Source organism: Montipora foliosa, chromosome 1, assembly GCF_036669935.1.
Source record: "Montipora foliosa isolate CH-2021 chromosome 1, ASM3666993v2, whole genome shotgun sequence".
Classification (NCBI taxonomy): domain Eukaryota; kingdom Metazoa; phylum Cnidaria; class Anthozoa; order Scleractinia; family Acroporidae; genus Montipora; species Montipora foliosa.
In genome coordinates this window covers 69309846-69335197 of record NC_090869.1, presented here as the reverse complement: position 1 = coordinate 69335197, position 25352 = coordinate 69309846, and the positions used below count along the sequence as shown (strand labels likewise).

The 25352-nt window shown below is 37.9% G+C and overlaps 3 protein-coding genes across 8 annotated transcripts in view; 1 reads left to right on the top strand and 2 right to left on the bottom strand.

The window, feature by feature from the left end:
* Positions 1 to 99: 99 nt before the first annotated feature.
* On the bottom strand, positions 100 to 9614 carry LOC138006929 (uncharacterized protein C1orf131 homolog). 2 transcript variants are annotated; one of them, XM_068853565.1, is made up of 8 exons: positions 6380 to 6458; positions 4476 to 4552; positions 4314 to 4360; positions 3593 to 3648; positions 2865 to 2935; positions 2088 to 2174; positions 1889 to 1947; positions 100 to 687 (listed from the first exon to the last, which is right to left on the bottom strand). In XM_068853565.1, the coding sequence occupies exons 1-8, from the start codon at positions 6435 to 6437 to the stop codon at positions 558 to 560; spliced, it is 585 nt and encodes a 194-aa protein (XP_068709666.1). In that variant the 5' UTR covers positions 6438 to 6458; the 3' UTR covers positions 100 to 557. The 2 variants fall into 2 exon arrangements, with proteins under 2 accessions (XP_068709666.1, XP_068709675.1); XM_068853574.1 differs by lacking the exon at positions 6380 to 6458 and adding an exon at positions 9512 to 9614 and having other exon boundaries at positions 412 to 687.
* A 2234-nt stretch (positions 9615 to 11848) lies between these two features.
* The window catches only part of LOC138006861 (transforming growth factor-beta receptor-associated protein 1-like), a 30565-nt gene continuing 17061 nt past the window's right edge, over positions 11849 to 25352 (top strand). Inside the window, exons 1-13 of one of the 5 annotated variants that reach the window (XM_068853475.1) lie at positions 11886 to 12023; positions 15574 to 15626; positions 18215 to 18308; positions 19839 to 19902; positions 21415 to 21449; positions 21539 to 21568; positions 21760 to 21816; positions 22497 to 22604; positions 22874 to 22951; positions 23779 to 23841; positions 24427 to 24590; positions 24971 to 25019; positions 25131 to 25223. In XM_068853475.1, the coding sequence (XP_068709576.1) occupies positions 18306 to 18308; positions 19839 to 19902; positions 21415 to 21449; positions 21539 to 21568; positions 21760 to 21816; positions 22497 to 22604; positions 22874 to 22951; positions 23779 to 23841; positions 24427 to 24590; positions 24971 to 25019; positions 25131 to 25223 (744 nt within the window). In that variant the 5' untranslated portion in view covers positions 11886 to 12023; positions 15574 to 15626; positions 18215 to 18305. Of the gene's footprint in view, positions 12024 to 14725; positions 14885 to 15573; positions 15627 to 18214; positions 18319 to 19838; positions 19903 to 21414; positions 21450 to 21538; positions 21569 to 21759; positions 21817 to 22496; positions 22605 to 22873; positions 22952 to 23778; positions 23842 to 24426; positions 24591 to 24970; positions 25020 to 25130; positions 25224 to 25352 lie in introns of those variants that run through there. The other 4 variants (XM_068853487.1, XM_068853470.1, XM_068853482.1 and 1 more) reach the window with 4 other exon arrangements.
* On the bottom strand, positions 12746 to 14056 carry LOC138006919 (Na(+)/H(+) exchange regulatory cofactor NHE-RF2-like). The gene has a single exon (XM_068853553.1). The coding sequence runs from the start codon at positions 13927 to 13929 to the stop codon at positions 13087 to 13089; it is 843 nt and encodes a 280-aa protein (XP_068709654.1). The 5' UTR covers positions 13930 to 14056; the 3' UTR covers positions 12746 to 13086.

The following is a 25352-nucleotide window of genomic DNA, read 5'->3' as shown; positions in this document are numbered from 1 at the left end:
AAGGGAGCCTAAGGGGTCGATGGGTTCACAGCTTTAAAATATTAATAATTGTGTATGTAAGTGGTTTACACTGTACTGTCAAGAATATGCAAATGATAATAATTTAAATTTTTCTTAAATATATTTGTTTATTACTTTTTGCAGTGTCGTATCCACTTAATAGTACCAGTGCTGTAATATAGACCGTATTCATGAATGGCGGCTAAGTAATTATTATTTTGTTTTTAGGCTAATCATCCTCACTAGCCTTGCTAGCACAAACAAAAAAGAATCTTTGCTCCAAAGTGAGGCTAGTGAGGATGATTAGCACAAGGACAAAAGAATAATTTCTTGGTTGCCATTTATGAAATCAATACGGTCTATAACAGTGCACTTTTTTCTGGGTTAAACACATTCATGTACTTGCGACACTTTATACTTTCAAAAACAATAATATTATTAACAGAAGCACCTCAGCCTTTCCCTTCTTATCTCAAGTGTTAAAAAGTGCCTTTTGAATGTCCAAGTGCAATAACTTTACATCCTTAGTTCTTCTTAAAAGACAGTTATAAATCCTATCATCTCTTTGTTGACTTCATCTTGCCAAGATCAGCTTTGGTTAAGCACTTAACACCAGCTTTGAAATTCCCAACAGAGGCTTCAAGACCTTTTGATGAATTGTCCATCCAGCGACCAACGAAAGCCCTCCTTTTGAAAAAAGGAGTGACAATATTATTTTTTAGTAACTTTACCTTCCAGCAGAAGATTGTTTACTTTGGTTGCTAAGTTTTCCCCAAGTTCACTTTTTACCTGATACTGCTCTTTCAAAAATAACACTTAATAAAAGATAGTTTTTAAACTGTCACTTCGAACAGTCTTGGTCTAGAAATCCAAGCAGACCATTATGCCACTCTAAGGACAGTTTGGTCTGAAAGAAATGTACATAAAAATTATATGATGTGCAGGCTATATAGACAATTTAAGAAATTGTCTCTTACAAACACCTGAAAATTTCAAGTGGCTTCAACGAGACTCGAACCCATGACCTCTGCCATGCAGGTGTAATGCTCTACCAACTGAGCTATGAAGCCACACAGTTGGGAGTAGGTCAGTTTGTTGTGCTCATGTGTTCCTGTAAAAGGACTCTATGAAAGAAATGCATATACAGTGGAGTCTCCTAAATTTATGCCAAAAATTTCTGCTTCAGTGACTCTCGCGCGACGCAACGCGACGCGACTGGTAACTTACATTTGAGTGGTACTGTATCTGAAGTGTGGGCTATAGATGAGAGAGCAAAATGATCCTTGCACCTAACTGGGCCATTTTAAGCAATAATAATATTGTCTCTTATAGTAAACTGAAAACTTCAGGTGGCTCCAACAGGATTCAAACCCATGACCTGTGTATCAGTATTGCAGAGGTCTGAATAATTTAAATGAAACCTTCCAATATCATTTCCGAAAAAATACTTCTGCTGCTCCTATGGGCTTCAACCCAAGACTTCTGCACCAGTGCAGAGGTCATGGGTTCACATCCTGTTGGAAACACCTAAACAGTTTACTTTTCAGGTGTCTATAAAGAGACAATTGCTTAAATTGTCCAGATAAGTGTGAGGACCATTTCTCTCTTTCGACAGTTTCCAGTGTAGGCATGGTCAGAGATGTTCAGGTGAAAATTGACCCACTGTAACGGCCCATTTCCCACAAATTTACCAGAGCAGTCATTTACAGTCCTGGGCTGGAGATTTTCCCCACCTACTTACAGCTAAGAGGGGAACAATACAGTCAAAACAATAAAAAAACAACATCTCTAATTTCCCCACTGACTTAAAAAGTTGGCGACATCCCTGTGTTTCTTACTGATGTGTTTTTGTTACTTTGTATGCCAGTGTACTGTATTTAACACCCACCGATTTGGGTCTTTTTTCTTTTTGCCAGGTTTTTTCGTGAAGATCCCCATGGCCTGTTCCTGTACATCAGGAAAAGATGGAAATTATAATTAAGCAAACATTAAATTCATAATTATTTATTCAAAAAAACAAGGATGACTTCAGGAGAAAACAATTTTCAAACAAAGAGAAACAATTTTTCAAATGAAGCAAGTCTTACTCTTTCCCTTTGCTCCTTTTCTTGTTCCTTTCTTTTTTTTATCTGACGCATCAACATAGGATAAGGCATTTTTTGCCTTTTTGGAGCCTGAAAGGTTTTGTAATTGCCATAAGAATTAATACTAAATAACTTGATATTAAATTACTAGTACAATACATTTTTAAAACTGGATCACTTTCCTTCAAAATTTATAGTTGAAGACAACTGTACTTGCACAGCAAGTTGTTTATTTCAAGTTACATTGTATGCTGTAAAACAACATGCAAAATAATGCATACAAGAGGTTAACATGGTGCTCAAAACACTTATTTGAAAAAGTACAAGAGGTCAACACAGTATGGAAACCAGAGAAAAACAAAAATGTGTTCTTTTCGTTGCTCTCTCTAAACAATAATACATTGATGATTAAAGTGGTTTGCATCTGATGTCAAAGCGGCCATGTTGGTGTTCAGAACAATGCATCAAAATGTCTGGGAATTTGATTCAAAACTTGCAAAACTTGTGAAGCCATTTCTACTGTTTTGTACACCAACACAGCCATCTCATGACATGGATGCAAACCAAGAATACTGTAGCTCTGGGAAAAGGAACACAACATTAATAAAATGATCTGCTAGCATGTTGTTGACCTGGCTGGATTAGGTTGAAGTGCTCTGAGCAAATAAGACCAGAACAACAAATACAGTGAGGTGTCAGGCTATTTGCCTGGTACTGGATGAAAAGTGAAAGTGAAAAAGTGAATGTTTTTCCATTGCAGCATTGATGAATCCTCCTTACCTTTCCACCAAGAGCCTGAGCTTTTTGATCTTCATATTTCTTTTTCTCAGTTCTACTGAATCCAGATACCCCTACATGTAGCATGAAAAAGAGAAATCCCATGTGAACTCTCTCTCTCTAAGCAGACAACACATTCAAGTGGACACTGGACAGTGATGCATGGCTGGTCCAAATCTATTGTTTCAAGAAAACAATAGCTTTCTTTTGTTCTTTGTTTCAAAGAAGGACCCAACTGTCTTTGAATAGCTTACATGTATTTCTTGAAAATGAAGCTCAAATCAGGGGGGGTAGGGAAGTCTAGGGCAACCTTCTTAAGTTCAATTCTCGGCCACTTCAAAAGTTGGCCTTTTGGCCTCCATTTATGCATTCGGTCAATGGTTTATTGTCCTTACCCAAGAAGACTAGAAAGTCTAAACATTTGCAAAATGTTATCACAAAGGCAGCACTTTCTCCTCAGTTATTTAATGACACTGAGTATTAGTCCTGCCAAAGTAACTTGAAATTATGACCTCCCTCACAGTAGTCTGATGCTCAACCATTTGAGCCAACTGATCAGCAGTTAACTCAAATGCACTCAATAAGCTCTGTTTACAGTACTTCTAGTTAAACTTAATTCTAATACCTCTCCAAACCAAACAGAAGAAACACTCAAAGTTAACCAAATTACAATGTACATGTAAAAGATATGAACATTTTACAATTCTTTAACATAGTGCTCAATATCTCACCAAATTCTCTAACTTCTCTTGCAATTGAGCTAAATTCAAATCCATTAGGATCTTGGCTATAGGAAAAAATGAATTTATTTAATAAAATTTGGATGATTTGGCAAAAAAAAAAAAGGAAAAGGTAAAGTAACTTTCTTTAACGTCCGTAGTTCCTTCAGCTACGAGGCTGGTATCAATGGAAGGCGATGGTGCGCCCTTTACCCACCTCCGTCTGTCAGTGCTCCGTTTTACGGGTATTTAAAGCTACAGCTACATGGATCGGAGGAAAGTCTAAACAGACATTTAAGTCACAGAGGATCGAACAGGGGACCTCTCACTCCGAAAGCCGTGCACTAGCCAACTGAGCCACAACTGCTCCTACAAGAATGCATGGCAGTCACAACTATTAACCCATTCACTCCTCAGGTTCCTCAGGACTCCCCCAGTTGACAAGTAAAATCATCTGGCCCCAGTTGTTCAAGCGATGGATAGCACTATCCGCTGGATAAATCACTATCCACTGGATAACATTATTGATTTTGCTACACAAGTGTTTATCAGCTGGATAGTGATTTATTCAGTGGATAGCGCTATCTAACGTTTGAACAACTGGCCCCATGCATGAGTCTCACTCCTAGGAGTCAAATTATGTGTTAAACAACAGTTTACTGTAACAATTAACGTTCCTTTTACATTTTTGCATTCTTTTTTTCATATATGGACATAAAATGGAAGGTCTAACCTTGATAGTTTGTTGTCAGCTTTATAGTTAAACTGTCTCTTTTTGATCTAAAATTATGGTGTAGAAAACAATGTAGAATTAGATTTCTTTCTGGAAAAAAAATTGTCAAAATGTTAATGTACACAATTCAACACATACAAATGGTGTGTTCTTCTTTTGTACCTTAAATTCTTTGCCTGGTTCTATAAACTCAATAACTTTTGGAGCTCTGCTACTGATCATGTTATCATTCTGAAAACCTGAAAAAAAATTCAAATGCAGCTCTCTTAATTTCCTTTCCAAGGCAAGGCTGCTGCCTAGGAAAATTTTTCAGGAGCCCTTTGGGCTTCCAACATAAATTAAAAGTTACTAGCCCGAGTCATTTTTTCAAGAGCCCAGAATTAATTAATTAATCCAGCAAAAACAAAACTCGGAGTCTTTTTAGACACTTTTTGCAGAAAAAGACGCTGTATAAAATGAAATTCATTACCCAGCAAAGAGTCTTTTATTTGTGGAATTTGCTTATCTGCCGTTCCCTCCACCGATATCACTTTTTTCATCGTTTAATCCCCAGGTGCAATCAAATTTACAAGAATGTGATGATGAATCACCTTGTACAGTGTTTTGTACATGTGATAAGTTAGGCATCTGTTCGGGCTACTCATTCAGAAATTTGGTCACCTGCACTCGCTAGTAAGGCGCCTGGGTCACTTTTAGGCAGCAGCCTTGCAAGGGGTTCTAGCTTGTTCTATCAATAGCATTTACTCCCTGTAAACAGCTCACAGTACAACCTAGCAGAACAAATGACACCTGAATTGCATGAATAGGCCATTTCCAAGTTCATTTTTCTAAGTGTGAAGTTTCTGTAATAAGCCAATTTAGAGTTTATGTTCACGGGCATAAATATGTTTTGGGCACAACTTAGACTCACTTTAGCCCAAGCCATTTGGAGAAGGTTAAAATGAACTCTGAGAAGGACCCAAAACATAATTTTATGCCCAAGAACATACATTTAAACTTCATTTAGTACTATAATTATCACTTTGGAGGGCATTGAGAAAATAACACTTAAAATACGACAAACAAAAACCTTCTGAACAAATACGCGAGTGTTTACAAGTTGAATGGCTTTTATTTTCCCTCGATGCAAATACACCATCATGCGAAGCTGACTACGTGGATATTACAAAATCTTGCCATTTGACTTTTCAAAAATTGTAAAAGATGAAAGGACAGTTCCATAAAGTCTATTTGTAAGTGTTGAAATGAGCTCTTTAACCTGGGAGCAAGCTCTTCAAGGGAAAGGGGTTGGGGTTACATTAGTAACCCCCAACCCTAGTCCCTAGTCCCTCGGCAGGCTATGAGCTCTTTTTATTTGTTTCTTTCACCCGCCAAATTATCCATTTTAGCCTGCAAAACGCACCAGAATGCCCAAATAAGTGATAATAATGGTAATTAATTCTACTGTATATATGATGAAAATTAGTTTTCATCACAAAAACTTCACCCTTTGACTCGCCTTGAAGAGGACGCAGACATGAACTCAGAAATGGCCAATGGCCAATTGATCAGGAATTAAATAAATTTGCCTGCAGTAAAAAATGTTTTACACAAAAATATGGCCGTCAAGAATGATTAATGATGATGCTAAGAACTTAATTGTTCATTGCAGGAACTGGATCTCACACTTCAATCAGATTGAACACGATGTGGTGTGTTATGGTTTTGGAAAGCCTTGGCAAAATTGTTCAGGTAAAACACAGAATTTATTAACACAAACCATACAATTTCTCTCTGTCTCCGAAAACGAACGAATTTCTCAAGTGTTATGATGCAGTTAAGCTTAAGTCCTGCATCGTGGTTTCATTCATTGCAGTAACGCCATTTCCCTGCTAGCAGAGATCCCTCGTCAGCACAGCGAAAGCAAAAGAAAAGAGATCTCTGCTCGCAGGGAATAACGCCATTGGCATTACTGCAATGAATGAAACCACATCTCTTGTTTGTGCAAACCTTCTAGAGTCAAACTCTAAGATGTAGATTCTTATTTAAAATTATGAAAGGCACAGAAAAATGACACTACGTTGTACCTTTGTTAACTCTTTTCAAGCGAAAAATATCCTCTATATCATCTGACTCTGCAGCCATGGTTCAATCTTGGAATGGTTATTACATTGTATAAGCCAGCACAAAACGTCCCGAGTTATGAAAGGGAGACTGGTAGCACAGGTTCTTGCATATTCTTCAGACAGGTCGTAATTTCTACAGTAGGAACAGCTATCTACACTGTCTACAATGGGAACAGCTATCTACACTATCTATAATGGGAACAGCTAACTACACCGTCTATCATGAAATTACGACCAGGTTCTTCAACAAAAATCCAAAACGAAAATTGGGGGTAACCACGCATTTTTCAAAGATAATTAATCAACAATATTAAAATACAAAGCCATGTCCGGCTTTCCTTTCCAAATTAAAGCTTAATTATCTCTAAAAAATGCATGGTTACCCCCAATTTTCTTTTTGGATACCAAGACCACTTGCTAAGTTCTGCTTTCTCCGCATAAATTTAAACAGCGCAAAAATATCCCTGCATTATTAAGCACTACCGATAGGAAGTCCGAGTATCTGGAGATGCGCAGAACGTATGCGCAATAACAATAGTACGCACCATATAATTCAAACTAAAAACGTTCGGTTGCCTTTGTTAGTTTTCCTCTAGTGAAACGCTAAAGTTCACTTTATTTTTCAAAATAGTAATGTAGAATGATTCTGTTATGCCAAGATTCACTACACCGTGCCAATTCACTCCCAAATAACAAGCTGCGGGCATAGGGTTCAACAATTCAACAAGCTCTCACCATCAGAGGCCTGTATATGCACCCATGCATGGAATGAAAAAAAAAAAAAACCAGTGTTAACCATTCAAACACGTCTCCGTGATTATCATGCAGAGTTTGATAAAATTAATAAATATCTTTATTTTTTTATATATAAAGAATTCTAATGAGGAGTGTTTCGTCGGGTTTAAAGCTCTGCATGCGCATGACGCTTTATCGGTGTTTTGATAGGCTGCGTGTAATAAATGTAAAGGCCATGATTTTTATCAATGAGTTTTTGAACTCTAGTTAAACACCTGCTAGTTTCAAAAAGAGGAGCTTTAGATAGTATTTCAGATTCGTTAAAAAGCGCAAGCCTTTGATTTCTTTTTGATCTTTCTGGGTATAATTTAAATCGTTTTAGTTTCTCAATATGCCTCACTTCGCAACTGAGCGCTCGAAAACAGATTTGCATGTTCAACTCCTTGGTCTCCAACGAAAAAAAAAGCTGAGATCAGTAAATTAATTCCCAAAGCTCTTTACTGAGCATTGTTTTTTCAGGTCGAATATCATCATCATCTGGAGTGCAAAGTCAGAAAATACATTTTCTTGTCTTAACAGGGAAGACTTTTCCCGAGAAAATCAAAGTTTCATTTAATTATCAATGTAGCGTCCTTTGGCACGGTTCTTTTGATGAAGATGTTGCCATCTCGTGGGGCCGGTTATTCCAACAAAGTTTACCATAGACCGGTGTTCACAGCAATCATTCAGAGCTCCATAATTGCTAAAAGAAGGTTTATTTGAATAGATAAGACCTTCTCTTCTCTGCTATTGCCTTTGACAATGAACGGCAGTTAATGCGCTATGATTGGCCGACCCACATGCAAATAACTTGGATCGCGGCTGCGACCAAACCCGGCGGCTCGTGCTTAAGCGCATATAGAATTATTCAACTCTAGGGTTGGGGCTAATTCTTAGGGCCGATTTACACGGTACGACTTTGTCGCATGCGACAACAGCTTACGACAAGCCCACGACATGATTTACGATTGTTGTGTACGTCAGAAAAAATGTCGTAGCATTTTAAAACATGTTTTAAAACGCTGCGACAATCGTAAGTCATGTCGTAGGCCTGTCGTGAGCTTGTCCCATGTGACAAAATCGTATCGTGTAAATCGGCCCTTACGGTGCGTTCGATTGACCGAATTCCGTAATAAGAATACGTAGACGGATGATTCAAAACGGTACGTTTGGCGTTCTGAAGCAACAAGGATAATAAAGATATGTTTAAAATAGCATTTTAGCAGGTGTTTGACAATTTTAATGTGAATCTACGTAAAAACGAAGGATTTCTGACTTCCATTCCATGTATTCCTATTCCGGAATACGGTCAATCGAAAGCACCCTTAGGTTAATCCGTGTTCATTCCTCAATTACGAGACGTCTCTGCAAACAATTGGGTGTGAGCACTACATGGCACCTGATTGGAATTTTTAACTAAGTTGCTCCTGTCCGCTTCAGGAAAAAAGAATCAGTAGCGCACTAATGTAGATGGTGTAGCATCAGATCTCAACAGTGTCAAATCAGGAATACCGCAGATCATTCCTTGATTTTTGACAACCTTGGAAAATTATACCAGTCTCACCAACCTCGTTCCCAGGGACTCTCTTCTCGGCCTTTACTGCTCAACGACGCAACATGATCTCGAGACCAGGGTTCAGTTGTTCGAAAGCCGATTAACTTAATCCACGATTAGCGTAAACTTTTGTTTCATGTTTTCAACTTTTTGCTGAAAGTTTCTTTTGCTTATCCTCGTTTTTCAAGATCGAATTCCTCTAATGTAAAGTTTTGTCAAATATCAGCGTTGAACAGCGTTTGGGAATACAGAAATAATGTCCTTGGTTAATTTTTAATCTGGTATTAGCGTTAATCGACTTTTGAACAACCGGGCCCAGAATATCAACATGATGGAGGCAGAAGAGAGACCCTGGGAACGAGATTGCTTTATTCACCCTATTCCGGAATAAGAATACGTGGAATAATGATTTAAAACGGTATGTCCGGCGTTTTGAAGCAACAAGGATAAGAACGATGTGTTTAGCGGGTGTCTGACAATTTTAATGTGAATATCCGTAAAAACGAAGGAGTTCTAACTATGATTCCGGAATACGGTCAATCGAACGCACCTCAGTTTAGCATCATGGACATAGAGATCAAGAAGTGCTAATTGCTATAAATTGGAGGTGGTATTTCACGAAAAAGAAACCAGCTGTGTTTTGTCAATCTAAGAAAGCAAACTTCCCGCCGAGTCCCCCGAGGCTAAATTCTGGGTCCATTGCTCCTCTTATATTAGCTTGGGCAGATCTGTTACTCCATGCATACGTGCAGATTATACACTACCTTTTCTCAGCCTCCTGCGATGCTAACAAACTCATCATAAACTTATCGGGAGTGGATGCGGAATAATGAATAACGGCTTAAAACAGAAAATGAATAAGACATATTTAGTGTCGAACATTCGCGGAATAAAGAATTTTACGGTTCCGCTGCTTTCGGTTAAAGAATGACAAATATGGAAAAAATGAATATCGAGCAAAACTTCAATAGTGAATAATGAATAACTCGGAAAAAATGGAAGGATAATGAATAACTGAGATCCAGTTATTCCGCTTCCAGCCCTGAAAACTTAAGTCTGCCGGGCCGCGCTCACGTCCGCACCTGGCTGATACCTTGAGAAAAGTAAACTTCAAATGCAACGTTTTTAATCGTCAAAATTTATGCATATTAGCTCATGATTTCATCTGAATAACGAGGTACAGCTGTATCGAACAACCCGTTGTGGTAAACAATACACCCGTATCACGAAGTAGCAAGCATAAATGTCGAGGGATTCAGGTTAATAAAAATCTTAAAATGGACAATCATATTGATTAATACGAAAGCCAGTGAGGACTTTGGAGCAATGAGACGTGTCAAGGCCTTTGTTCTTGCAACTACGACTGAAAATGGTTTATGATGAGCGTAGTTCAGCCCCACTTTGAATTTTGTTCCGTTCGTGAGACAACGTCGACAAATTAAATTGCTAAGAAGTAATCTGCAAAGATTTTAATCTCTTGCCTTTCAAGTTCTTTTAGATGCCAGCCATAAAAAGTTCATTCTTCTGATACACTCGAGACCATTTAAATCTCTTTGGATACACTTGAATAAAGACAGCTCCGTGCCACGTCAACATAACAGGAACTGAATATTATATGAGGACACCGCACCCAGCGTTAGGTATGCTGTCATGGGAAGGAATGCTGCTTAAACTGATGACCATGCATCTCTCCAATAGTGCAACAGATCTGACATTCCAACATCAAAGGAATTTCCCGCAAAAGTTGTTTTTTTTTTCCACGGTCGTGTTATACATACTGATCACATCAGATCAAAAAGCTCTAGTCCTCATCAGTGGTAGCCAGAAACGAAGAAATATTGACAGGAAGTTTAGTTATAGTCATGGGACCGTCGGAGTAAAATTAAGGATTAAATATCATGCACGCCAATTTTCAGCAGATGCAGAAATTGCCCGAATCGTGCATTGATGTCTGCAGATTCTGAAAATTGGCGTATCGGAGCTAATCAGCATTTGGTAATTTTTGCTCTATATGTTCTAAATGCATGTAAAATATCATCCCACTCATGGGAAATGCAGGATGCCTCGATCGTCTCTTCGCTTCTTCTATTCCATGCCAATGGCAAGCCTGATCTTAGGTCGTATTGGACCGCAAGTAAGCGATCATCTTTGCTTTCCACTTCCCTATCCTATCAGCACCAATTATTGCTCTATCACTTGGAATAAACCCTAGGGATGTTTCAAGTCACGCGATCAAGATATCTCAGCGATTCGTCATGCCGCCGTTTCTCCATATTGAACCATATCCGATTATGGATGATTTAGTTTGCACATATACGTTTTAGTTCACAAGGTGGATCGATTTGCACTTTTGGAAAACAAACATACCGGGAAGTGACAGTCACAGGCAGTTGTTACAACTTTTGCACTGGGCTCTAGGGAGCCCAAGTTAACGCCCAACAGAGTCTTTTTTTTGTTTCGATTTGCTCTTACTCATGATATTCGGGGATCACTTTTACACCAAACAGACACCTTTCATCCTTGTGCAAGGTAGAGAAATTCTTCATAATTAAATCAGATCGATTGAAATGCACGCATGGTGAGGAGAGCGCAACCTTTGTTCATTCCTCTATTTCCATTTCAGTAAATTTAGCGTTGATGAGTTGGCAGTTGACATTTCCTGCGGACAGTTACTTAAGGCAAAAACTGGGGAAGGATGGACAACACATAGAAAGAATTTCCAGCAAAATTAAGGCAACATTTTCAAGCAAAGGATTGCTTCTCTTTCCCTCCCTCACTGTAGACTAGAAGATGAAAGAAAGAGCTCATGAAAGAGTCCCATGAGATGAAACTTTGGATGTTTTGATAAGAATAGAGGTCCAGAAGGCAAGGTCAATCCCTGGCGCAAAAATTTACTTAGAATTACATGTATTTTAATTTGTGTAAGCTACAAACTTCCTCATCTTCCTGAGGAAGATCCTCGGCATGAACATCCGAAAGAACATCATATTTTTGCACCGAGACTGTGACAATAGTCACGACCAGAGAAAGAGGAATAGTAAAATTTTAATTCTGGTTTAAGTCACAGAGACCAGAGGACCTGGGAACGAGTTAATTGATAAAGGCCTCGTACATATTTCTTGACAAAATGCTAAGTGTAAAAGGTTTCCGAAAGACTGCCACAATTAACATTGATTTTGTTTATTTTAATGCTGAATGGTCCCCTTGCTTCTGGCAGTGACAGGAACGAAAAAAATTAATAGCGTGATGTAGCTTCCATACATTGTAGATTTGCGGGTAAGTCATGCAGAGTTCAGGCAACGTAAAGGGCATTGGACTTTGCATACAAATTTATAACTTATCTTAAGACGTGGAATGGAAACTCTTGCAAAATATTCTTAGGCTGTCTGTTAAGACAGCGGGGTTTAAAATATGCGATGATACCACTCTGGAAATTGCCATCAATATCAGCACACCCACACTAAAGATCGCATGATACTTGGATTTGACAACATGAGAATGTCGGACTATGAATAACATCTGCTTCACATTACCAAATCACAGATTACAAAGATGCAATTAATCAAGAAATATTTAAGTGGTAGCAGTTTCTCTCCGAATTGTGTCGAATACAGTCGATCGTTTGTTCGGCCTACCATTAAAGGTGCGTTCGATTCACCGTATTCCGGAATAAGAATACGAGGAGTGATGATTCAGAACGGTATGTCTGGCGTTTTGAAGCAACAAGGATAATAAAGATATGTTTAAAATAGCATTTTAGCAGGTGTTTGACAATTTTAATGTGAATCTCCGTAAAAACGAAGGATTTCTAACTTCTATTCCATGTAATCCTATTCCGGAATACGGTCAATCGAACGCACCCTAAAACTACAAAATAAACCACCACAGCCATCAATCAAAAGACATCATTATACTTGTAAAATACGTAGTAATTGGAGCAATATGTAGATGTATCATTTCGAGGAAAAAGTTAACTCTAAATAAATGTAACCTGCACGAATATTTGAAAGCTTTATTCACGCATCAAGGAGCAAACTTGAGGACGATTGTACTTGCGAGTGACCTTGGGAGCCACGAATACAAAATTTGTGCTTACGTCTACTGTGCTAGTTCTACAAACTTCATTTCAAAAAATAACAATTTATATATTCGCGATGAAAATCAGGTTTTCAGAAGTGGTTTTTAATTACATAAGGAGAAATATCTCTGTTCAGTATACATACTTCACTGACCATCGTGAGGAATCAATGTTTACATGTCTCGATCCACCAGCAATTAACATAGCGCTGTGTGTGTATGCTGAACGTTTAGCTTAGAAACGCAACAACCAAAAGTTAAATCACAATTGTTGAAATTTTTTGAACTTATCGTCCCAGCTTTCAGCTTTTTGTTGTTTAATCGTGCTACGCAGTGGTTTCGATGTTGATCGCTGAGAAGGCTGTATCATCGGGGCCGATTCGGGCACTGGTGCTGCAGGGGCTGCAGTTCCGTTTGTTTGTTTTACTGTTGTTGGTTGAAATTCTGGTGTGGGTTCAGGAGGTGACGAGGAATCTTCCTTGTCTAAAACTTCATTAAGTTGCTTAACTTCCTCTGGTGTCGTTGCATCATTTGCAACTTCAACCTCATCCGAGGGCTTTTCCTCTTCACGAGTCTCATCGTTGGTCGTTTCTGGGCCATGAGCAACTTCTGCTTCGCCGTTGACTGGTTTTAAAGGCGAAGGCTCACTTTCGCCCGAGTTTGACTCTTGCACCTCTGACACAGATTTCTCATCCTCGGCAGCTGCTGGCTCTGCTGGCTCTGTTGACTCCATAGGGCCTTCTTCTGGTTGATAAACAGTCGCTAAATTAGCCATATCAGATGTAATAGGTCGCTTTGTATGTTTCAAATATGCCTCTGTGATGTGGTCGATCACGAGCATCGTAACTTCTTCGGGGTTCCCTTTTATCCGCTTTACAACATCGTTATGTGTCTCACCCTCCACATTTGCACCATTAACTTCAATAACTTTATCTCCAACTCGAAGACCCGCTTTTTGAGCTTCGCTGTTATCGTCTACGGCGCTTATAGTTTGGCCGCTTCGGTGTTTTTCGCCATGAAGATTAAAACCATACCCTCCTTCGCATCTCTTCATACAAATAAGTCGCGGAGCGGAAACAGTGTCAGCGTCGAATTCCATGCTCATCGTTTTCACTGAATGTATCAATAGGCTAGAAATTGAATTATTCGGTCGCGTACAGACAGAGATTTGGAAGACGTCTGTTACAGAGCTGTGCCGATCTTACTAGACTCTTCCAACTAGCAAATCAATCCAAGGTAACTTAATACAATTGGAATAAATTACCACATGTTTGAATTCCAAATATGGAACTTCCCCACCCAAAATTTCATATTTGTCTTTCGCTGAAGTTGACTCATTTCATTCCTGACAAAACCAACAGTTTTCAGACAGACATTTTGTTGGAAAATCTTCAGAACTTCAGTCTTCTGTCTTCGAGAAAATTACCATTACAAAACATACAGGATACCGTGCTAGAAACTCTTTGTTGAGCAAAAATCATTACAGAGGCAAAAATCAATATCCCACCCAAGATTATTAATTTGACGCAGGAACCCATCTGTTCGATGACAAATAAAAACGTTTTATAGCATTCTAACTTTTCCTGCCTTGGTCCTGCCTTCAAAACCGATTTGTGCTTACGATCAAGGGACATGAAGGGAGAATCTAGAACATTCTTTGCAAACAGTCATGCGAAGTGATTCATCTCATTTCCTTTCAATCAAATTCCACTTCATAACCGCGGTAAATAGAGCAAAACATTAAGCAGTTAGGGTGACTCCGAAGAATGTATTTCCCCATTTGTAAATCGATTGTAAAAAGATTTTGTAAAAAGTTCATGTATTTGTCTTAGCAACGTCCACCCCCGCAAGATGAGATGCCCACATGGGATGTTGTAGCCTAGATACTTCATGTATCCCTTATTACAATGTATCTATGCAGTTCTAACAAAATGGCGGAATTCTTCAGCTCTGGGAATTTGGCAACTTACGATCCCCAAGCTAAAGGGAGCTTTAAAGCGTTTGAAATTGCACCATGTATCGAGAGGATAGTAACTACTTCAGCAGACAGACCAAAAATGGTTGGTTTAACTTTGATACTGTTTATAACTCATAATGAGCTTTTACGATAAATGCCCCAGCTGTTTGTTGCTTTGGATGCTCTTGGCGTTAAGCCATGGATACTTGCAGATAGCTGATGATAATACGTAACCATTGTGTTGATTCAAGGATAGAAGGTCATGCATTTTGGAGGGAAAATGTTGCTTGTCTGGCGAAAAATTCAGCCACGTAAATTGCAGGTGTCCATTCCGTGTAAACACCTGTCAAACTTTTTCCTTGATTTGTTAGCTCGTCGTAGGGTTAGGTTGTTGTTTGATGTTTTTTTGCTCTTTTGTTTTCCTTTCTGTTACGTCATCTGTGAGTTTCACAGGTTTTTACACCGAGGATGAGCCCAATTTTCAAAATCACCGGGCTGGGGTTCAAAGATGTAGGCTTATAATACTGTGGCCTAAACTGCAGTCAAAGGTTGTGTATCCTGGGCACTTCCTCAGATATCTGGATGAAATTGATAAATTCCAAGAATTGAATGGACACAAAATTGGCATTGAAATAGGAAAAAATAGAAGAGAAAAAGAAGAAAATATAATTCTGCATAAATACGAAAACTGAGAACGAATAATGTACAACTTACAGGCAAATCCTTGACTATGTACCTTATCCAATGTAACTAGAGAGTATTTGAAAATGGAGTCCTACTTATAATTTGCAGATTGAATGTATTGACTGTGCAGCACAGAATCTTTATATTGGGACATCAGACTGGTGAGCCTTTTTTAAAAATTTCATGAACTGAGCTTAATTACCATAGACGTCCATGTATAAGCCGCACTTTTTTTCACAAAATTGAAGCCATAAATCAAGGGTGCGGCTTATCCATGGATACATCTGTGTTTGGAGTTTTAAAAACCTAATTAATATTCATACAACTTCTTAAGATCTCAGTAAAGAAACAAAAAAGAAACTGAGAGCATGTTGCTGTTGTTCATTGACTTTTTTAATGAGTGGTGGCTCCTAGAGGAGCCATTTGTGTCTTTGAGTGTTTATCGGCAAATCTTGCTCTCCAAGAGTTCTTTCAAGCGATTAGTTTTCGCTTTACTCGAACAAGTAAACACCAACCTACAATTGCAAGGAATCTCCATTCCTCCTCACAGCTGTTTGCAGTGACGTTTTCGGCCAGTCACTTCCACGCATTATATCTTTCCGCCACGTGTGATAAAATACCACAAAATTCGCGAGTACTCGCGAGGTAAATGGCCGACTGTTTGGTTGTCCTTGTCCACCTTCTTGGCAAATTTGTCGACTGCATCATCAAGCTCCTGTTCTGCATGAATTTTTTCGCCTATTGCCAGTTTCCAAACATCTTAAGTTTATAGACCCTGGCCCAGACTCCTCCCAACATTTAAAGCTTGGCTACTAACGACTCGTTCGTTTTGTTTCAATCGAAAGAATTTCGACTTTATGGTGAAAACTTGATTGTTTGTCCTTGTTGGTTTATAGCAATAGAAAGTTACTGGAACTTCAAACTTTATTGTATTACATTTTTTTTACAAAATCTGCGCTTCTAAATTCGGGGTGCGGCTTATCTACGGATGCGGCTTATACATGGATGTTTACATAATAATAATAATAATAATAATAATAATAACCCAACGCAAACAAGGGTGAATCAGATATAGCAGTAATGGACAAGGAGAAGAAGACATGGCTACTCATCGAAGGAACGGTTTGCAGTATAGGCTTTAATGATATCAAATAGGTGGAAGACCAAGCAAGACTGCAAATACTGAGAACTAATGGCAGGTATTAAACATCAATACCCTGATTACAAAGTCAACCAAGTAAATGTAGTTTTCGATTTCCTAGCAGAATACCATCAAAGCCTGAAGAACGATCTCAATGAACATTTAACAGGAAAGAACAAAGAAGAGACGCAATATCTAAAAATAAAAAGCCAGAAATGGATCAGATCACAAAACGTTGAAATAGTTAAGAACTTTTATAACTATAAGAGATAGAAAGAACTGAGCAGAACGTTGTTCAAGAGGAATAATCTAACTGAACATTCATATTTATAAATTATATAGCATAGTCTAGGACTAGTCTCGTTATGCTATTGATCATGTAAAACCGCGATATCAAAAAGTGTCAATAATAATAATAATAATTGAGATTACATGTAGTGTTTTAGCTTTTTAAAGCATGGACAACTTATCCTGATTATTAATGGCAGGACCAAAGATTTCCACTGCTTATATACAGCCCAGGGTTTTATCACCTGTATCTTTTAAGAGTGAAAAAAAAGAATGCTAAAAATGGAGTGACTTTGACCTCCAACTCTTCTAAATTACCATAATCAGTTTTCTTACTTTCTCAAGTGAATTGTTACAAACAGCTGTGAAATACAGGGCCAAAACTTGGTGGTTGCCCAGTCACCCACGACAACTTTAAGACGTACCAGGGCAACTAAGAATTGAGGTTTAATTGCCCAATGTGCTACTACCATACCAAATAATTCAGGCTGATATATTACAAAGTGCAAAGTTGAAATGGAAATAAAATAACAAATTGTTTGATTTGGGGGCAGGGACAAAACACAGATCACAGGTCACAGGTCAAAGGTCATTGTTTTACCAATACAGAAAAAATCCTTGACTGTTGCCAATGCTAACATTAGGCCTAAAAACGTTTGTTTAGGTCTAATTGGGCCTAAAGTTAGCTTTAATAAAAATAATGTCAAGGATTTTTCCTGTATGGTGAAACAATGATCTTTGACTTCGTTGTGACCTGTGTTTTAATGTACCTGCCATTGATTTCAATTGGCAACCTTTCAGTTCTTTTCCCCAACTTAAATTACACTGAATCCTGTGAATTTTTAGTTTTTAAGTGGAAAATTCATAGAGGAATTAGCCATTAAGAATTTTGAGACGAATATGCTATTTTGATTTTTCTGTTGCCATATGTGACTCTGCTGAGCACACCCAACGTACTTTGCTGTCATTTAAAAATTTCTTGAGATGTTGATTCATGTACAATACAGGGCCACTTAGTTATGTCCTGGCAACCATGAAATCAAAGAAAGTGGCCTAGCTGGCCACGAAGCACTAGAGATAAGTTCTAGCCGCCCTGGAAGTAAGAGGGATCCTAGACAATACAGTTTGCTGACTCTGTAATAATGTGACAAAAAAATTAAGAGCGAAAAAGGAAAAATCACAGGGATTTCAGAAAAAAAAGAGAATGCAGGGTAAGGTAATGAAAGACCTTCTTTGTTTTAACTGTTCCAGAACACTACAGGCTGGTAGTTTTTGTTCTAACAGTAATAAACTTGATGTCACTTTTCTTTTTATCAACAGTTTTGTTCTCCATTATATAATTGATGAGGGAGTTTCACCTTTAGGAAAAACAACATTTCAGTCAGGACTGCAATCATGCAAGCATCTAGGAATGGTTTGTTCATGTAATTTTGTTTTGTATTGTGTTATATAATACAAGTGAAGTTTTGTCTGTTGGGGAGGCCAAGATTCAATAGTTCTCGGAGATTTTGCTTTCAGATCATTAAATCACATTTAAATAGTTATTTATGGTCGAAAGAAAAACATTTGACACAGGTTGTTTCTCATAGACCCTTCAAATAATTGGCATGGATATTTGAATAATAACAGGATGTGTAAACATCTTAAGTCTCAGACTCTCATCACTGAGAAAAAGTTGTATGGCTTTTAAGCCAGTGAGGGAAAATCCCTTGCACTCCTCTTTCTGGCAGCATCACTCTAACTTGGGTTAAAAGTCATGAATCTCAGGCAATGGATACGTTGGCCCACAGACCAATATATACAACCTTACAACAGTTGGTAAGGTCAATGACAAAAAAGAAAGCTTGACTAGGAGCAGTATACAAGATCAATGCTGCAACTGTAAGGCCCCTCGATTATGTTGGTAAGGTGAGGTAGCAGAACTTAAATGCATTGTTCACTCAATATAAATAAGTAACTACTAGTAGAAAATTAATGGTGACCTGGCCCCAGTTGTTCAAACGATGGATAGCGCTATCCACTGGATAAATCACTATCCAGCGGATGAACACTAGCAAAACCAATTGAGTTATCCAATGGATAGTGAATTATCCGGCGGATAGCACTATCCATCGTTTGAACAACTGGGGCCTGAACAATAATGTTGCTGAACACCGTTTCAAAACTAATTACAGAGTTGATGAGGACTCTACCTTGGAAGTTCTTGCTAATTATAAAACTCTCCCTGGAAAACTCATCCCACTACACCTGTACTAGTACTATAATAATAATAATAATAATAATAATAATAATAATAATAATAATAATAATAATAATAATAATAATAATAATAATAATAACAATAATAACAATAACAATAGGTACTTGATGGGCGATCAGTATCCATTATATGATAAAAGGTGTTTATAAAAAAACGTTGAAACTGATCTAGATAAAAAACTTAAAAAAAACTGAATTTCCGACTGCAACTGCGGTCTTCATCAGTCATGAGAGTAACTCTAAACACCTTCACCATCAGAGTAACTATAAACACCTTTTATCAAATAACAATAAGTCTCAAGGTTATTTAGCCGAAATTGGGGAGACTGCAAATCAACTGACGCAAAACAATTAAATCAAATCTGTTATCAAATGTTGGTTTTTGAGGAGAGGGGAAAACCGGAGTACCCGGGGAAAATCCTCTCGGAGCAGAGTAGAGAACAAAGAAACTCTACCCACATATGGCATCAAATCCGGGAATCGATCCTCAGTGCCACACTGATGAAAGGTGAGTGCTCTCACCACTGCACCAGCCCTTCTCCCTATCACTAGACTCTGAAGATGACTTGCACTCAAACGTCAACTGGTCACAAACAATGGACCTTCAGTCTGGTCTATATGCTCGCTAGAATATATAATCCTGAATTTGAACACATTTCATGTTCTCTATTTTTTTCATTTTTAGAAAAAGCCAATCCAGCAAGTATTGACTGCACCTGCAATAAACAGACTTCTTGTTCTGTGTGATGGTAAATTGTCTTGAAAATATATTCCCTGATATATTGTATAATCTGCCTTACTGTGGAGTCGAAGGTTGATGTAATCAGTGACACTTGATTGTGAGTTGTAGTGTGTGGCAACCACAAATTGGTCAGTTTGTAAACATATTGTGTGATTTGCCCCTGGAAGAAAGATACATGAATATCACCATTATTTTATGTGAATAAAATGGTTCACTTCAATATAAGCAAAGAAGATCTTTACTAAGGGTTTTCAACAGTAGTGATCATGAAGAGCATATATGTTGCCGGTAAAATCCGTTTTCAGGTTGAATCTGCTTTTACCCAAGTTAAATTGGTGATCTTCATTTTACCTACTGTAGGTTGAATACGTACTCAGATGAATGGAAGAAACTTTTAAGCCTAGAGAAAAAATTAGGGTCAGGTTAAGATCAGTTTTGGTTATTATACGTGGATATCAATTGACTTATTATAGGAAAATAAATAATGATGAGAAGTCTGGTGTGTTGAGCATGTTCGTGGTTGTAGTGTAGTGGTGAAGACACAGGACTATAGATCTGGAGGGCCAGAGTTTGAGAACCGGTAAATTCATGGTACAGTTCTTTGATCCCTTGCCATGTTGTAATGTTGACAAGTGTATGAATACAGAAACTGATAGGATGATCTAAAACATGAAGATGTGTTGAGAAGGGTAAGACAGTGCTTGAGTGAAGGTAAAGGTGTTTACAGTCATTTTTGTGGGGTTGATAGCTGCTTTAATCAAATGAGGATCACCAATTTAACCTAGGTAAAAACGGATTCGACCTGAGAACGGATTTGACCGACAACATATACACTAGCAACCAATGCTCACACAAACATGGACAATGTAACATGGTTGTAACCCAAAGAGTTTATTCTGGTTTTTCATAAGAGAATAACTTTTGACCTTAGATTTAAGCAATAATAATTAAAGCAACATTCTAGTACTTATTGGAGTGGATAGTTTATACCCAACAAACTAAGTTTGAGGGTTTTATTTTAAGATGTGATCCTTACACTGTACTTTTGCACCTAAATTTACATGACCTGGCCTGCATGTACATGTATCCCACAGTCACTAGGCTACAATAATATTAAGAATTATTAAGGCTGGAAAAACAAGGAAGCGTCAACCAACATATCAGCCAACTCACGACCAAGGCATCGACCAATATAATTTATTACTGCCAGGTTGCTGCCCTTTTGTCGCAGGGTTGCAATATGCTGTTACTGCTCGCCGATGCTCATTTTATAGGAAGCAACCTACTCCTCTGCAGCCATCCGCCATCTCCTCAGCATCCTGTTGCGCCTGCTCCAGTTCACCATCTTTCTCCTCTACTAATCGCTCAAGATCATCAAAGTGGACCTTGAGTTCTTGATACAACGTACTTAGAGCTGTTGGATTGTTGTGTTTATTAATGGCCAGCAGAGTGCTTTGTAGTTCGTCTCTGGAGGCAGCCTTGTTATTATTACTATTGAAACTAGTGATGTTTCTTTCAGGTGGAATTTCGATGTTCACTATGTTTGGTTTGGAGGTGTGCTGTTGTTTGTTTTTGTATATGATTATTTTGCTGAATTAATTTTGTTTGTTGCACTCATTTAATATTCACAATTTTTATTTCAGTTTCTTCCCTCTGGATCAAAATTCAAAGGGGTAGGTGAACAGAAAAATAAAAGACAGTATACTCTGTTAGACAAGTTCTCAGTGAGCATATTACTTTCAAAGTCTTAAACAAGTACCACAGTTTATGTAGATCTGTGGAATGTATGGGTTAATAGTGAGATTTAAATAAAATTATCATTTTGTTACTTCATTTGCCTTGGTCTCTGGATTCCTCTTTCCAGGTGAATGCAATCTGTAGAAATGATAATCCAACTGCATTCGATCCTTTTGCTGTCGAGGTTAGTTAAAGTAAAGTAAAGTAAAGCAACCATATTTAACGTCGATAACTCGTAACAGTAATTCAACTGACAAACCTGAGGTCGACGGTGCGCTCATTTTACTCCCCCCTCTTCATCAGTGCTCCGTTTTACGGGTATTTAAAGCTACTTAGCTACACGGAAAGGAAAGAAGTCGAAACAAGGATGCGAGATCCGGGAATCGAACTCAGGATCTCTTGCACCAAGGCCGCGCACTAACCAACTGTGCCATCCTTGCTCCTTTAGAGAATTACATGTAATATGTTGTAGTTAAAAATTTTCCTTGGTTAAAACGTTTTCAGACTAGTTTGCTTTTCACTTTCCTTTGTCTTATAGACATTGTTATCACAATCTGGACACTGGTCTGTATAAGTTCTCTCTTGAGGCATATCTAGTGTTATAGCTATGAATTCTATGAATTCGCGTATCCACGACTAAAAATTGTGAAATTATTAAAACGTTGCTGGGCTGAGTGTAGCCATGATAATTTTATACAGGGTTTGATAGGGTGACTTTAGCTTAAGAGAGTGTAGTGTAACGTGAAGTGCTATATTTCTATCCCATATGAACCAATTGTGAGCGTTAGCCCTACTGATGGAACTGGGCCCACACAAGGACAGATACATATATATAGTGTTTGATAATGCTCTGAATATTTACAGGTGTGCATGTCACTTTCCAAGAAAAAAGCTGTTCATATTTTGTCAGTTACAGAAGATAAAATAATTCCGTTGAAAGAAATACCACTGCCAGAACCTCCACTTCATATGGTGAGAGAAACACTTATTATATATGTTTTTATTTTGATTAGTGGATATGTCTGGAGTTTACTTTGATAGCTTCTCCAGTTCAGGTGTATCTCAATAGACTCATGAACCAATGAATGTCTTTACGTGGTATTTCATAAATGGTAACATATTATCCATCCGGTATTTTCTCTTGGTGGATTTGATACCATTGCTAAATTTAATTTGATAGTGCCATTTTCTTGCCTTTCTTCATAATAACTTTTATTGAATGGACACCATTGTTTTGACAGGCCGTTGATGGTAGTGCTGTTTGTGTTGCTCTAGCAAATCAGTATCGCTACTGTATGGTTAACATTCTCTCTGGACAGGTAAAGCTTAGCAAAATTTTTACCAGTATCTCTTGCTAACTCTGTTGGAAGGTTGCACTTTAAGTTATGTAACCAAGCATCACCATCATCATCATCATCATTATCATCTCTTTAATTTGCCCTTGGATTTTAGAGTAGCCTAGTTTTAATAGCTAGTAGCACTACAGTAGCTGTGCATTTTACCCAGGTATCGGGAACTCCATGCCCAACTCTTTGCAAATAGTGAATCTTTCCAATTAAATAAATGACCATTAAGGGCACTGCACATGTGGTACATTAGCTATAAATAAGGTATTAAAAGTTAAGTGGAAAATATTGAGGTGTAAAGTATGAAATACAAAAAATTATGGGAAATCTAATATTCTTTTAATAAAAGAGTGCAAAGAATGGAAATCAGTACACAGTATTGAAGGAAAACTCTGTAAAACACAGTCTGCAAAATCATGTTTCTTCCTTACACAAATTGTTACCACCCAAAAAAAATATGGTAAAAGAACTTCAAGTAAAATTGTTCAGTCGGGAACTGAGCCAAATAGAGAGTATAATAATATTATTATAATGTTAATTTTAAATTTATTTTAAGATGGTTATGAATTGTTTAAGTTCTGAAGCACCAATTGAGGATGCAACAAATCAAACAAATGTTTGTTTTCTAGGGAAACACTGGCAGGGGTACAAAGAAGAAATGTCTTTGAGCCAAGTAGAAAACCAACAAAATTAGCTCTGTGCAAAGTGCCATGCACATTTGCTCCAATTTATTACATTGTCTCAAACTTGTTGCTTTTTCTACAACAGACTTGCTTTTATTTATTTCTCCATGTTACCAGGTCCAAGAGTTATTCCATTATGAGGCAGAGATAACGAAAGGTTTGGTTACAGGGGTTGGGATGGTAAGTCATATCTACTCAATTATCCCCCTTCCCTCCAATCCACACTACGCAAAGAGACTTCTCTTAGAAATGTACTTTATTGAGACATTCTTGGCATCTACTTGCTGAATTGCCGTTCACATCTTCTTTGAATATTAGCGCTTTGCTTTTTCATCAATGTGTTTAATACTGACTCACCCTGCAAGAAGAGCCTCCTTTTGTCTTTTTCTTTTCTGAGGAGAAGAAAAGGAGGCTCTGCCTGAATCGCGTCAACTCTTTGAAGTTGTCACAGCCCGAACTTCTTGACTAGTCAATCTTGTTTTCTTTTGTCAAAACCGTTTTTCCATTGCAAGCATCCATTTACATGTAATGATAAAACCAATGGTAAAAATTGAGCGTGCTGCACTGTGAAAAATCAAGATGGCGGCAAGATCTAGCATATTAGGCTTGGGTTAGAGACTGTATCCTGGCAACATGCAGCGCATACTCAATAAAGATCTTACTCCATTCACGCAGCTCAGTCTTTCCCGATAACGCCAAAATTGAGCAAGCAAAAGAAAGGCTCTGCCAGCAGGGTGATACTGACTTGTCTTATTCTTGTCACAGGAAGAATTTTTGCTAAATGGCCCCACTGATGTCATGGGAATGTTTGTGACTTCAGAGGGTACCTCTCAGAGAGCACCACTCAGCTGGTCAGAAAGACTGCTGGCTCTTGGATATTCCTTTCCTTATGTCATTGCACTAGGTGCAAGCTCTCTCTCTGTTCACAGGTACAATTAACATAATTAAATTAATTATAATCAAACTCAATGATGTTGTATTGGAAGGAACAGATTCAACTTGTGCAGGGTTGTAAAGTTTTCACAGATGATGGCTGTGTGTGAACAGTGCATGTAGGAGGAGAAAGATATGGAAATGTGATATGTCATAACCAACTGTGTACAGTACACTGTAGATTAATTAGTTGGGCATGACATAAAAGTAGTTGGTAAATTCTTTTGTCAGCAGTGGCAACTTTTGACAGCCTGATTTGTGTCATAATATTAACATCATCTAACTCTGACACACCTGTAGAAAAAACGTTTATTTAATTTTTATTTCGTACTGGTGCGTTTGTTACTAGAACTTTATTTTTGATTTGTTATTATAGTATCATAGGGCAAGACCAGAAGTCACAGAAGCAGTCAATTGGATTTAAGGTTTGGATTCATACTCAGAATTTTCTGTGCTAAACCAGTGGGATCATTGTACTCTTGATTTTTTTTTCAATGAGCTAGGATTATGCTAAAATTATTATAAATTATTTTTAGGGTGGAAAATGTCTACTGAACTATGATAAACAGGTGTTTGTTTGTTCTCCACGAGAAGTGTATTGTATGGTTCAGCTTCCCTTTAAAAAGCAGGTACTGTATTATGCAATTATTGCTTGTTCAGACTGTTACTCTAACTGACGTGGGATACTCATACAGTGTTTTGTAAAATTATTACTTTACTTGTGGTGTTTCATATTTATAATTCCAAATGTGGACCAT